The sequence below is a fragment of the Tympanuchus pallidicinctus genome, unplaced genomic scaffold (genome assembly GCF_026119805.1).
Source record: "Tympanuchus pallidicinctus isolate F22 unplaced genomic scaffold, pur_lepc_1.0 scaffold5, whole genome shotgun sequence".
In the NCBI taxonomy this organism is placed as follows: Eukaryota; Metazoa; Chordata; class Aves; order Galliformes; family Phasianidae; genus Tympanuchus; species Tympanuchus pallidicinctus.
The window spans coordinates 38,111,028-38,124,252 of NW_026294769.1; the positions used below are offsets into that span (position 1 = coordinate 38,111,028).

A 13,225-nucleotide genomic window follows, 5' to 3' on the forward strand; every position below is an offset into this window, starting at 1 on the left:
CACCACAGTGTCAAGGCATGGTCCCTCATCCTGTTATCTACACTACTTCACATGCACCAAAAGGGCACTCACTGGATTCAATTGTTGGACAATAATATAGAGACAGAAAATCTACAGTGCAGCAAGATGCAATTTCCAAAGAGTTCACTTCTCCAAGAAATCATTTACTACCTTCAACAAGCAGAACTGCATTTCCTTCAAGACAAGGTACCCTATAAAGGCAGTATTACCCTGAGGCAAATGCTGACGACATCCATACAGGATGCAACAGTGCCGTATTGTATTTTCAATCAGACAACAGCATCAACATCTCTAACCTCCTTAGAGTTTCAAAAAAAAAACAAACCAAAAAAAAAAAAAAAAAAAAAAACACACAAAAGGCACAGAACTAATTGCCCTGAATCACATTTAGTTTCCAAAACAATTCATCTTCAATTGTTCTAAGATTTGTTTAGTTCTTCTCCCAAAGATGCCCAATTTGTGTTGACTTCCAGCTTGGGTTTCTGAGTTTCAGTAACAAAATTAAAATAAAAACTCCTCAGCCTAATTTTGGAAAATTCAGCAGCAGCAAACATAAGTACAATATTTAGGTATGATGACTGTACATATCATGTGTGATAATAGTTTACATAGAAAACATCAAAAATCAGCAGCTATGTTAGTGTAGTTTGACATCTAGTTTACAGTTATAACCTTCGGATGAAATGAACAATATGCTGGTTAATCTTTAGCTTGAGTTGACTCCAAAAAAGAAATCAGACTAGTGCAGCCTAGCTATTAGCAAGCCAGATTACTTCTGCACTGAGGAAATTTCTGCACAGCAGGAAAGATCTTCAGAAGCCCTTCATTCACGACCCAGACTCCATTGCTATTGTGAGTGGTGCTGCCTTTAAATCATCTTTATGGAACTGATGCAGCCAGATTTGAAAACAAAAACAAGCAAACATTTCTTGTGAGGTGCTTTACTTCCAGCTACATAAATGCTATCCACACTTCACGGAACACAAATCAGGTCATGCTTAAGTTGATGTTTTAACTTAAGAAAAACATACATTTACACGGACACTTAAACCACTAACTGCACAGACCATCAGAACAGCTGCTCAGAAGCAAACAAAGAAAAGCGTCCTTGAGAACCACCAGCACACCAGCTTCCTTCTACTCTACAGGACAGCACAAACTACTCTGACCTGCTTCTAGCAGGTCATCAGAAGCCAGCAGATTCCAGTCAAAGTGTGCTTTGCTCTAGAAATACCAGCCAATACTGCTGCAACATCTGACTTATCAAAAAATCCCTTAAAGCATCAGCCAGCGTCAAAGACACTATCATGCCCAAACCTAGCTGAAATAGAAGGGACGAGTTCAAAACCAGAAATAATTGTTTCCTCTTTAGAAGCTCCAAAACTTTATATAACATTTCCATTAACTAATGATAAGGAAACTCCTCAAAGAACTAGCTACCCCCACAATGCTCTTTAGTCCCTCTAGTGTCACTCATGCTCATCCCTGAACCTACCTTAGCGAGCCAGCAGGCTGTTATCAGTAAATATAAAGCACAAAGATTATATTTATATCTAAGAGCAATAATAAACAAGACACAACCTCATTGACTTATAGAGGACATCAAGCACTGAGCAGTCTCACAATACAATCACTAGCCAGATAACCAGATGCAGTACATTACTCTCCCAATACATCAGAAACGAAATAATTAGCACATTCTTCTTTTGTAGAGTCCATAGCAAAACAAAAATCAAATTCTACATTTAGGATCTGAAAAAGAATCATCAGCTCTACCTACTGGTCAAAAGAAGTTATACAGGAAATCGCTGATAAATAAACAAAACCGTCCAATCTATATACATAATCACAGAAAAGAAGATACCAAGAACAAAGGCAAATTATAAATGGCAGACAACATTAAACACAGTCAAGCAATTAATACTATGTGTATTAAAAAATGCAACTTCATACCACACAGTACCAACTCCTGTATGACAAAAGCAACAGCTCAATAACACGAGCCACCAGAGACTCCATGAAAAATACTATCCCACAGTCAACAGAACAACAGAACAACCGTACTCCCACTGTTATCCTGAGTAACTGCAAATTAGCCAACAGAACAAAACAGTTGCCAAGCTTTCGCAGAGAACATTTTCTGGCAGATAAACAGTAACAGCAAAAGCCATTTAGACTTGTTAGCAAGTGCTTGGTAGCTGCCACTGTCAAGTTACAACACCAAACTTGCTCTTTCGTCTGCACAGTCACTGTAATATCACACCATGAGCTAAACCAGGAACAAATCCATCTGAAAAAATAACTCAGAAAAAGTAAGTTTCCACTATAGATCAGTTCCTTAATCTAGTTTACCATGCAGACGTACAAAGAAGAAAAAAGCAACAACAACACAAATGAAAGGCAAGACTGGGCTACCCAGCACAGTACTCAAGTCACCTGTCATTCATCAGTTTGTACCGCACAAGCATTTCTTAGCTTGCACATGTACAGTTTTACAGGGAAAATTACCTGCCTTTCTCTGAAGTGATGAAGTGATAATCAGAAAGCACTAGCAGCATGGTCTGTACCTCTGTAACTCAAGTGGCAGAAATCTTGCTGATTCCAAAGCAGCTAACACTGAAGTAATTTGCTACCATACCTGGACACTCAAGAGATGATATCACTTCACACTTCACTAATATTCCTCACAGTCAAGAATATCAGTCAATAACAATGCAGAGATACAAGAATTCTTCATTTTCCTTCAGGTTACAGAGATGAGAGAATAAACAAAATTCTATTTCTTTACCTCATTCTTTACCTCACACACAAATCCGTTTCCACCCCCTTGATCCTTTGTCCTTTTTATTTCTCTCAGTTTTCACTGCTGTTACTTATTTCCACTGCTATTACTTCCAAAGTAAATTCTGACCTAACATGAAATGGCAGCAGAGCTCCCTCCACAAAGAAGTACTTGCTTCCAACCATTCCTTGATATACTTGCTTGTTTTCCTGGATTTTTTCCAGTTGTTTCATTTGTTTTCCAACTTCTTTAATGGCAGCATGACAGACTGTCCTGCATTGTAATGTTTCAGTATATCCCAAAAATCTCAAGAATCATAGAACTACAAGGTTGGAAACAACCTATAAGATCATCTAGTCCAACTGTCTCCTCAACACCACTGTCACCACAAGCACTAACCCATATCTCGCAGCTCCTCATCCAGACACCTCTTGAACACTGCCAGGGATGGCAATTCCATCAGCTCCCTGGGCAGCCATTCCAGTGCCTGACCACTCTCTGAAACAAAAAGTTCTTCCTTATGTCTAACCTAAACCTCCTCTGGTACAACTTGCAGCCATTTCCCCATGTCCTGCTCGTTGCCTGGGAGAAGAGGCCAAATCACTCTTCACCACAACCTCCCTTCAGGAAGTTGTAGAGTGCAATGAGGTCTCCCCTGAGCCTCCCCTTCTCCAGACTGAACAATCCCAGCTCCCTCAGCCACTCCTCATAAGACTTGTGCTCCAGATCCCTCATCAGTTTCGTTGCCCTTCTCTAGACACACTCCAGGGCCTCAATGCCTTTCCTGTAGTGAGGGGCCCAAAACTGAACACAGTACTCGAGGTGCAACCTCAGCAGTGCTGAGTAGAGGGGGGTGATCACCTCCCTGCTCCTGCTGGCCACACCATTTCTAATGCAGGCCAGGATGCGTTGGCCCTCTTGGCCAGCTGGGCACACTATTGGCTCATGTTCAGCCAAGATCAGCCAAAGTCTAACACATAAGTAATAAATCAATCAATGATTTGTGAAAAAACTTTACTTACTGGAGGTAGGACTGCCAGTTTACTTTGTTTGCCCGAACTTCCGCAGCTTTGGCAGCAATGATATTTGTTGGGACAGCAGCATCTACAGCACCTCGGATATCCATCTTAACTGATATTTAGAACGCACCTAGAAATTAAAGTTACATTTGAGACCTTTTGTTGAAGTATTAGTGAGCTGAGTATCTGCCCAATGTTTTCAGGTAAAAAATAAAGTAACAAAACAATATCTGTTTTCAAGTGCCCCATTTCCTAAAATCATATTCAGTATTTTCTAAGAAACCAAAGCACCTACCACGACGTCTTCCCTGAAGCAAACAATACATGCCATACACTGAACTCTAACCACAACCAAGGTTGTTAGGATCAATCATTATTAAGTTACTTCCGGACTTGTTAATTCTAAAACAACTAAATGAAACCATCTTTTCTACACAGCTCAAGTAGCCCTACATACAACACAAGCCACCTACAAATCAGGACTGATGATAAGGCTGACAATCCCATGCACACACACACACCAGCCTCCCCACTGTACTTTAGGACCTATCTAGTTCAGCTGCTTGCAATTATTAGACTAGTTAAATAAAAAAGCATACAAGCAAATAAACTACACTAGCAGAAAAAACAAACCCTATATAAAGTAAGAACCACCTCACATAGGCTAAGATAGTGACCTTCACCACTTCTGCTTTCTCCTTCCTGTATGATTTAATCTGCAGCTGACTGTGATGCCAAAACAAGAAGCATGCTTGCAGAGGCTCCGGGCCCGGCTGGAGCAGGAATCTGTTACAGCCCAAACCGGACCAGGCCTCCCATCCACCCTGTCTGTGGGCATTTTCGTTTCCCATTACAGAAGTTAGTAAGAGCAAACTGGCACCTCCTGCCCCACCCTTAACAGGCACAGCGCCTTCACATCACTGAGCAAAGAAAATATGACGCTAACAAGAATGAAATAAAATAAAACAAGCAATGAAATCGATTGCCCTCTGAAACTACCTCTGTGATCAGACACCTACAAAGACGGTAACGTTCTCTGCGCCCCCTCAGCCACCACCAGAGATGTTTCAACACCACGAGGCCCAGCCAGAGCCGCTCCTCGTGCCACCAAAAGGACGGGGCTGCCACGAGCAGACTCGGTTCGGCTGGGAGGCCGCGGGGGAGAGCAAGAAGGGGCTTCCGCCCGCCGAACTGACCAGGGCGCTCACAGCGCCACAAAAGAATCCGTGTCCCGGCAACCCTCACCCGGGAGCCCCGCACACGCACCCCGGTGAGCGGCACAGCCCGGGCAGCGCCCACTTACCCCCGGCGAGCCGACAGCACTGCTGACCGCTAGAAAAACGCCGGTGAGCGCCTCTCCGCAAAGCGCCCGCCGCCACGTGACGCCGCTCAGCTGACGGCGACGGCGGCCGCCGAGGGCCAACTTAGCCTAGTTTGCGCACGACCAGCTGGGCACACTGCTGGCTCACGTGCTGCCCACCGTCCGTCAGTACACCAAGGTCCCTATCCATCAGGCAGCTTTCCAGTCACTCTTCCCCAAGCCTGTAGGGTTGTTCTGACCAAAATGCAGGACCCAGCATAGGAAGTTCCGCACAAACATGCGCAAGAACTTCTTTACAGTGAGGTGACGGAGCACTGGAACAGGCTGCCCAGGGAGGTGGTGGAGTCTCCTTCTCTGGAGATGTTCAAGACCTGCCTGGACGCCTACCTGTGCGACCTGCTGTAGGGAACCTGCTTTGGCAGGGGGGTTGGACTCGATGATCTCTGGAGGTCCCTTCCAACCCCTACAATTCTGTGATTCTGTCATTCTGTGACCCGCCACTTGGCCCTACTGAAACTCATGCAGTTAATCTTGGCCCATCGACCCAGTTTATCTAGGTCCTTCTGTAGATATGATTCTATCCGTTTTTCAAGCCAAAGTGTAAAGGATTCACTAGGCAATCAGAACAACACTTCAGGCTTTGAAAATGGGACTTGCAGAATGAAGGGTCTGGAGGGCAAGGTCTCAGTGGCGCAGCTGAGCTCCCTGGGTTCGTTCAGTGCAGAGCAGAGGAGCTGATGGGGGGGCTGATGGCGCCTGCAGCTCCTTACAGAGGCAGCTGCTCTCTGTGACAGCGACAGGGCCCGAGGGAACGGCGTGGAGCCGCGTCAGGGGAGGGGCAATGGGGCTTAAGGGTAGGGTCTGCACCAGAGGGGGTGGACATGGAGCAGGCTGCCCAGGCTGTGGGCACAGATGGAAGCCGATAGAGTTCCAGGACTGTTTGATCAGCGCTCAGACATAGAGTTTGAATTTGGGGTGGTCCTGTGTGGAGCCAGCTGTTGAATTCGAGGATCCTTGTGGATCCCTCCCAGCTGGATATTCTACCATCCACTGAAAGCATCAAAGGCCTATAGGATGATCCTACAAACTACCAGTCAGCCCACATCTAACCTGTGTCTACTTCAGATTTTCTTCCTTGAAACTTCCTCAATCAACCACAATGATACTTCTGCCCAAACCCTTGATTTCTCACCTCCTCTTGAGCACCCTTCTGCCTTTAACTCAAGTACCAGTATCTGAGTACTCTGAGTACTGTGTACACATATGCATAGGATTATGATTCTCAGCTCTAGTCCCTACTAATATTATTGCTTCAAATGCTTTGTAGAAAAGTGTTCATGTCAGAAGAACAAATTCATGGCTTCAATTTGATGCCCAATGTGATCTCTTATTTAGAATTAGGCTGTCATTGGTCCTTTTCATAGCAGACTTTTTCTCCTAATTGCACCATCTGCAAGATTTATTGCCATCCACTCAGTCTGGCTGAAAGAAGAGAGTTTGCTGTTGGAAGTTAAAATTTTGTACTGCAGAAACACGATCATTTTCTACAGTGAAGAGCTTTGAAAGGATGTTATTTGACATGCCAATTTTGTCATAAGTGGCAGATTCTAGCTTTATTGTTCATTTCACTAGCTTTTGAGAGGCTGCAGTAAAGAAATATTTTCCTATAGCTTTTCTGTAGCCTTGGAATGAGTCATAATGTCTGGAAGTATAAATCTACTGAACTAGCAAAAAGAGAAATGCAAAAAGAGGAGAAGAAATTGTAATATTAATTAATTACAATAATTTTGCAATAGGAATTCCAGAGCATTTTTAAGGAGCTACCAAATAGTAAACATGACATTTAGACCAGGCAAGTTAATAGACTCTATCAGAGGAGTCAAATTATGGAACACAGTGCACACTATTAGTGAACATCAACAGTGAATTATTCTTTCATATACCAGTGAAGTAATAGACTTTATGCACATATTTTTCTCCACTTGGAAAAAAGGGAAATAATTAACGAAAAGTCACAACAGCTCTGTAAAGGATAGTCAGATCTCATGTTTCTGTTGGAGTTGTTTGTAGGCCTGGAGAGCATTGTCACAGTGGATTCCATCTGGCTGATACATTTCGCTTGAATTTCCAAGAGGCATTCAGTAAGATTCCTGAATTTCAGGTAATTTTAAAAGAGTAAAAAAAAAAAAAAGCCCCTTCTGCTTTGTTAAAAGGAAAGATTTCTGAAGATTTCTGTATTGATTACTAACTCTTCAATGGTGTGTATACAGCAGAAGGTAAGAATAAACAAGCAGTTTTCGCCATGCAACAGAGTGCAAAAAGCATCTGGCTGGAGTCTGCTCAGAAATATTTGAGAAAGGAGGTAGGCAGTGAAGCGAAAACCTTTCAGATGATAGTGTTACTCCTTTGGCAGGTACCTTGCCACAGGATACTGCATTACTACAGATTTACATGCATTCATCCCTCATCTGCCAAAGGCCTTTGCACGTCTGAAAATTTCACCCAGTGTAAGTCTAATGAGGCATTTTATGTAAAGGAACTTCACTGCACTGCCAGGGTGGGCTTTGAGAAATAAAAACATTATATAATAATTACAGGAACATGTCTCAAGCATTTCTCAGTTACTATGATCCTTACAGACAGCAAGATGCTGTCTGAACTAACAATAAAGCCCCACTCCACAGCATCAGCTTCAGAGAGCACCACATTTTGCTTTATTCATGCTGCTTGATTCTCTGAATTGGATGCTGCTAAAACTTATGACTGAAAAAGTGCTATGTTACACCTTGTTCATAAGCATCCAGCTTTAGGATTCTGGTACTGTGAAACTAATCTCACTTAACTAATTTTTATCATGTCCATTAAAAGCTAATATTGCTATATTTAGGTGACCTTATTGATGTGTGAAACACATAGAGAAGAATTAAGTATGACCATGCAGGAATAAAAGTCACCAATTGCTTGGATCACAGAGAATATATATATATATATTAAATGTTAAATAGTTTAGTACTATCAAAATGGATGCAGGTGAGTCATCCTCACAGTAAGACTGCAAACAGTTGAATCGTGAGGGTATTTTTCTGTTCCCCTTCTTGTATAAGAACGGTGTATCATCATCTCTCATGTATTCCGCAAATTACAGAAGTGTTTTACACATCTGCCATTTAACCTCTCAGCATTCACTGCATTACCAGGCTGTCTTTTGTATGTCTGTACAAGTTTCCAGCATGTGTAGAAGTGGCTTGGAAAGCTCATTCAGCTAAAACAGAAGTAGAAAGTAATGAGAAGTGAACATACTTATTTGATCCACAAAATATTTTTGACAAAACATAGAGGCTGGCAAGAATTGTAACGGAGTACAATTTTGAAGTGGTACCTATACACTTGAAAAGCATAGGGAGTAGTCTCACTGTTTTCCTAGCACAAGCAACTCATTTGACCTTAAGGTCATCCAGGGCTTCAGATCAGATCTGAGTGCTCACATTCCCACTTTCCCAAGGCTTAAAACCCACCCCCTAGGGCAGGTGGAAAGAAAACAGTACATGCATTGCATGACAGGGAAGGGAGGAAAGCCACAGGCATGGGCTTCTTAGCATGAGTTCTTCAAGCATGAATCATCCATGGCTGCACTGAAGGACATCCTTTTTCTATCACATCTCAGTGCCAGGTGCACTTAGTCAGTGGACTGTATATTAAGCCTGTTATTTTTGGTGAAGGGGATTCTACAGAAGGAGAGAGGGAACAGTAGAGAAGAAGTAACTAAGATTCAGGTATGCTTATGAATTGGAAGAGGAAAATGTTAGAGGGAATCTAAATTTCCTAAGGTATGAAACATGAAGGCATTTTAAGCATCAATAGCTAAGTCTATACTAACACTAATGTAAAAGAAGTGTCTTAGTTTTCTAAACAAACTGAGACACAGGGAAATATGAAAAAATTAGATCACATGAATGGTGAGTACAAAAGCAAGACTAAAGCAAATAGTACGTAAATGTAAAATACTCCTTTCCCCAAAGCATTTCTGTACCCCACTGTATGGATGAAGAAAAAGTTTCAAAAAAGAAATGAACTTAGAATAATTTGTCTTTACTACAGGAAGAGAAGGATATCAGAATGTGTCTATCTTTGTGTCTTCTGGCGCATTACCTGGTACGTTATACCTTGACTCCTGAAGAATAGGATTGCTAGTTGTCTCCCATAAGACATGACGTGTTCTTTTCCACAGGTGGATGTGCTCAAGAATTTTGTTGTCTAAAATTCAGGATAGAATAAATAGAACTAATCATTTAAATTTTTAAAATAATATTTAGATAATATACTTTACAACTTTTATTTAATTATTTATAATTTTAAAACATACATAATGTGGGCATATATTTAGGTGGCTCTGAAATTAATACTTCCTATTTATTTCCCTGGAAACTGCAACATAGACAAAGAGCACAGTTATTTTATTATTTCATAGAGCAAATTTTCAGCTAAAAAATGCTATTTTTCTATGTAGTCACCACCATTTTCACCAGCAGTGAATGAGAGCCTGCATGTTGCACTTGTAAAAATCTGCATGGCTGTCTGGAACGTGGCTTGTCTTTCATGTTGCTGTCATCACTGCTGAAACATGCCACCCACTGCCTCACAGTGTTCACGTTCACTGTTTGGTGTCCAGAAACGTTTAGCAAGCATCAATGAATGACAACATTTTTTCCTCATGGAGGAATTCAGTGACACGCTTTTGCTTAACACACACTTCCATATCAGACACCATTGTGTCAGGCTGCCCCTTTGCTGCCATCTGTTACACAGAAACAACATGTAATGGAATACTGGTGGGAAAGTTCAGCCTCTACTGCAATATAACCAACATCCACCTCTGACATTGTGGGCTTGCAGAATAAAATAGGAGGCATTACTTTTGGAGCAGCCCCGGTATTTCAGCTACAGATAAGTAGAGGATAAAGTCATTTATTTTCTTAGTTCTTTTAATGTGTTTTTGCCAAGAAACTTCACATCTGAGGTGCTCCTTTAGACTTTCCAGGGTATGAAACAAAAGAGCACAACACATTTTGAAAAATCCATAGAATCATAGAACCATAGAATCACCAAGGTGGGAAAAGACCTAAAAGATCACCCCAGTCCAACCATTCACCCATTCCCAATAGCTCCTACTAAACCATGTCCCTCAACACAACATCCAGTCTTTCCTTGAACACCCTCAGGCTCGGTGACTCCACCACCTCCCTGGGCAGTCCATTCCAGTGCCTGACCACCCTTTCTGAAAAGTAATACTTCCTCATGTCCAGCCTGAATCTCCTCTGCCGTAGCTTGAAGCCATTCCCCCTGGTCCTATCACTAATGACACGAGAGAAGAGGTCGACCCCCAGCTCACTACAACCTCCCTTCAGGAAGTTATAGAGAGCAATGAGGTCTCCCCTGAGCCTCCTCTTCTCCAGGCTGAACATTCCCAGCTCCTTCATTCTCTCCTCATATGGCCTGTGTTCCAGACCCCTCACCAGCTTTGTTGCCCTCCTTTGAACACGTTCCAGGGCCTCAATGTCTTTCTTGCAGTGAGGGGCCATCAAAATATGTCTTTAGATACCCATATTGCCTATAAAAAATCTAGCATGATTTGAAAGTGCAGTGAACCGTAAATATTCCTCCCATTCTGGAGCAAATCCCAGCAATTTCTGGTGACCCACTGATACACACCGGACTTCTTTTCCTGGAGAGAAAATGCAGCAACATTTGCACTTACAAGTGACCCTGACTTACTCTGCAATTCTGGTTTCTCCCTATGTTCTTCTCACAGTTTTCCCATTCAATCCACCCCCTCCAGCAGAATTTGTGTTTGCCTTACAGTAACATGTCTCATGCATCAGGGAGGACCTGTGGAGCAGAACAGTGGGGGCTCAAGATGCTTGTCTCTCCTGTGTAATAGTGAAGAGTTGATACGGAAGGGTCTTCCCCTTCACAAACACAGAAGTGTTTTCAATGCACAGTGTTTCACTGAAGCTTTTTCCTGGGTAATTATAGCAGGATTGGCACACAGCTTTTTCTTTACTGCTTTGGCTCTTTTTTAGTTTATCTTCATTTCAGTGTCTATGACACTGTGGGCTATGGTTATTTTATGAACATTTTTTCTTAAACAATAGTTGCTTTCTGTAACCAATACAGAATTGTGTGGCTTCTAGGTTAGAACTTGGTTGATTTACTTTAAAATTAATCAGATCCTGGCCTAAAGGATCTGATAAAGCTAATTCATCACAATTTAGCAAATTTTTTAGCAAGAGATCTTCTGATTGCTTCACAACCTCTTTGAAATTAAATTCTGCATGCTCAGTTAGGGTATGACACGTATCCTTAGTAGGAACCACGTTTTCAAAATAAAAATAAACAAACATTTTATTGTAATGACTACATCTTCAATTTTTCTCCTAGTAGACTGGTACAATGCTATATTGTCCAAAAATTGAAAGTGAAGTACTGTAGAAAGTAGAAAGAGGAACATAAAGGTCAGAGCAAAGGTACCTATTTATAGCCTTGAGTAATAAATGCAGCTGAGGTCTAAAAAGAAGGTGCATTATTTGGAGATTAGGGAGAAGTGTCTCTCAGTGTCCTGGGTATTCAATTCTGTATTGAAAGCTGGAGTATCTTGGGCTCTTCAGCAGCTCTTTACAGCCTACAGTATCTCCTCTTCTGCCACCATCCCTCTCTGCTGCAGTCTCGTGCTTTGTGCTAATGGCAGTTATGAACAAGTGGATGGCTCTTGAACATGTGGAAGGAGCATTCTTCTCTGGGAATGTGCTGCAGGTGAAATGAAGCCTACCTCTGGGATAAAAGAGTAATAAAAAAGGAAGAGATCCTCTAACTTATCTCACAGAAAAAGCTAGCTCAGAGCAGCAGCTTCTTGGTGAGAGAAGGAAATGCTGAGCTACCTGATGCTGTTGATGTTAACTCTATATGGAAAGCAGGAATGAGAATGCTTGCTTAAATCTCAGCAGTAACTCTGCCAAAGTCAGGCTTACTACCAAAGCTTATACAACAGCTTTCTTTCTGTGCAATGATTTCTAATGCAATTCAGCTTGTTAAGCCGAATGCTGAAAACAGCATTCTCTCATTGTTCTGTATTTTTCTCTCAGCACTAACGGGATTTCTCTGAAAACAAAGATAGAGGTGTGACCACGGCATTTCTTCTTACAAAAGGTATTATAAGGGTGCGTAGCATTATACTTACATTATACCCGCATTGCTAAATTACCCAAACTTTTTAATCTTAGCAGAAAAAGATTATTGCATCACATCTGTGCCTAGGAAGATCATGGAGCAGAATCTCCCAGAAAAGATGTTAAGGTATGTGCGCGATGTGGAGGTAATACAAGACAGCTGGCACAACTTCACCAAGGGCAGATCATGCCTGACTAATGTGGTGGCCTTCTGTGACAGAGTGATGGCATCAATAGGCAGAAGAAGGGAATTGGTGTCATCTACCTGTACTTGTGCAAAGCCTTTAACATGATCTCGTACCATATCCTTCTCTCTAAATTGGAGAGAAATGGATTTGAAGGCTGGACTGTTAGGTGAATAATGATTTGGTTTTGTCATCATAGTCAGATAGTTGTCTATGTCTCTAGGTCCAGGTGGAGGCCAGTCATAAGTGGTGTCCCCCAGGAGGTCCATCTTGGGACTGGTGCTCTTCAACATCTTTATCAATGACACAGATTATGGGATTGAGAGTAGCCAACTGTATGCTGAGCTGCTTCAAAAGATGGTGGCCAGGAGGGAGAGGAAGGTGATTGTCCCCCTCTAATCTGCCCTCATGATGTCCTACCTAGAGTACTGTGTCCAAGCCTCCAGTACAAGAAAGATGTGGAACTGTTGATGCAGATCTAGAGGAGGCCATGAAGATGATCAAAGGGCTAAAGCACCTTTTCTATGAAGATAGGTTGAAGGAGTTGGGCTTGTTTAGCTTGGAGAAGAGAAGACACTGAGGAGACCTCATTGTGACCTTCCAGTACTTGAAGGGAGTTTATAAGCAGAAGCAGGACTGACTTTTTACATGGTGTGATAGTGATAGGGCAAGGG

General features: G+C 42.1%; 1 protein-coding gene across 3 annotated transcripts in view; it reads right to left on the reverse strand.

The window, feature by feature from the left end:
* ATP6V1H (ATPase H+ transporting V1 subunit H) overlaps positions 1-5,255 on the reverse strand; it is a 39,481-nt gene extending 34,226 nt beyond the window's left edge. The window contains exons 1-2 of one of the 3 annotated variants that reach the window (XM_052703182.1): positions 5,126-5,255; positions 3,826-3,952 (exon numbers count right to left, since the gene is read on the reverse strand). In XM_052703182.1, coding sequence (XP_052559142.1) covers positions 3,826-3,929 — 104 coding nt within the window. In that variant the 5' untranslated portion in view covers positions 3,930-3,952; positions 5,126-5,255. Of the gene's footprint in view, positions 1-3,825; positions 3,953-4,821; positions 5,061-5,125 lie in introns of those variants that run through there. The other 2 variants (XM_052703183.1, XM_052703184.1) reach the window with 2 other exon arrangements.
* Between the last annotated feature and the right edge of the window lie 7,970 nt (positions 5,256-13,225).